This window comes from Alosa sapidissima, chromosome 15 (assembly GCF_018492685.1).
Source record: "Alosa sapidissima isolate fAloSap1 chromosome 15, fAloSap1.pri, whole genome shotgun sequence".
In the NCBI taxonomy this organism is placed as follows: Eukaryota; Metazoa; Chordata; class Actinopteri; order Clupeiformes; family Clupeidae; genus Alosa; species Alosa sapidissima.
The window spans coordinates 24,181,636-24,182,952 of record NC_055971.1 but is presented as its reverse complement, the minus strand read 5'-3'; the positions used below and the strand labels follow the sequence as shown (position 1 = coordinate 24,182,952).

The window sequence follows — 1,317 nt, the reverse complement described above, 5'->3', positions numbered from 1 at the left end:
GTTGCACTGATCTCCCCCCTTTCCTTCCTTCTACTTTATTTAACCTCTTTCATTCCTCGTTCTCTGCAACTGTCTTCCCTGCCAAGTATCTTTGTTAGAGAAGAAAATATATAAAGTTTCCCGAAAGTGCGATTCCACCCCGCGGCTCCTTAAGAAATCCAATGCCTTTCTAAAAACTTGGAACTCACGAAGGGACGGTGGTGTGTGTGTGTGTGTGTGTGTGTGTGTGTATTTATTTGTGTGTCAGTTGTGCGGTGAGGGGGACTTACACCTCCTTCGGACGGGCTGGCGACCCATCCCAGTTCTCCTTGAACCGTCCTGGAGTCCAGCAGGGTTACTGAGGGAGATACAAGAATTATTGTTGTAAGGAAGACGGGTAGGCCTGGATAGTCAGGACTACACAACAGTGCTATTGTTTGGAGTTTTCTCGTTGCGGGGTGAAGTGACGGAGAAGTCTCTAAAGTGTTTAATGGTTTAGGCTATTAGAATACATTAGTTTGGCGATTTCACCTTCATCCCGATACGAGAAAACAGCCGCCCTTAGTGCATATTTAACCCATATAATCGGAGAGAAAGATAGTTCAAATATCACAAAATTTGGTGTTTTTATCCGTGAATAAAGAGTTTTATCGGATTGGGATAAATGCAGAGACCAAATTTCCCTCACGGGTTCAAAAGAGTATACTTATCGTGAGAAGAAATCTAAGTAACGCTCCTTGAGAAGTAGGTTAACTGTGAACTATAGGCTACGGAACAGTAATTTAGGCTCGTAGGCTACTCTATAGCCAGCCAGATTATCACATTTATATGAACCAAATGACATAGGCGACAGTAACAGCATCCTTTAAAGGTGTGTTTTATGGGAAACGATACGCCTGGTGACACAACAAGACCAGTTGCTGTAGGCTGTAGGCTACAAAACTCGCAGTCCTTCAGCGGCCACGACTGCGCGTGAATTCCAGGTCGCGAGGGAAGCTATTCGTGGATTGAAGAGGAAAGCGGACCCCGTAGGATGGTGAAGGTATGCTGACGTCCGACGATATCCCTCGTTATCACGGAGCAAAAATGTAATTCCTGTAAGCGTCCAATCGGGAGAAGTGTGCAACTTGTTTTATCCATTTTCAGTATCCAATATCTAACAACTTACCTTCATTCGGTCGGTGCTCCCGTAAAGAAGAGATACAAGTCGAAACTCCGAAGAGAATTGAGGAAAGGATAAAAGGCAGACACCCAACCATTGCTACCGTTTTTTTCTCGTGCAACTTTTGTATTTGTGCTGTAGCGCGGGCACTCCGCTGTCCGGGGCCCTCTTCAACA

At 45.2% G+C, this 1,317-nt stretch overlaps 1 protein-coding gene across 1 annotated transcript in view; it reads right to left on the bottom strand.

Annotated features, from left to right (window-relative positions):
* epha4l (eph receptor A4, like) overlaps positions 1-1,317 on the bottom strand; it is a 25,688-nt gene extending 24,371 nt beyond the window's left edge. The window contains exons 1-2 of the mRNA XM_042064616.1: positions 1,148-1,317; positions 270-337 (exon numbers count right to left, since the gene is read on the bottom strand). Of these exons, the coding sequence (XP_041920550.1) occupies positions 270-337; positions 1,148-1,238 (159 nt within the window). The 5' untranslated portion in view covers positions 1,239-1,317. The remainder of the gene's footprint in view (positions 1-269; positions 338-1,147) is intronic.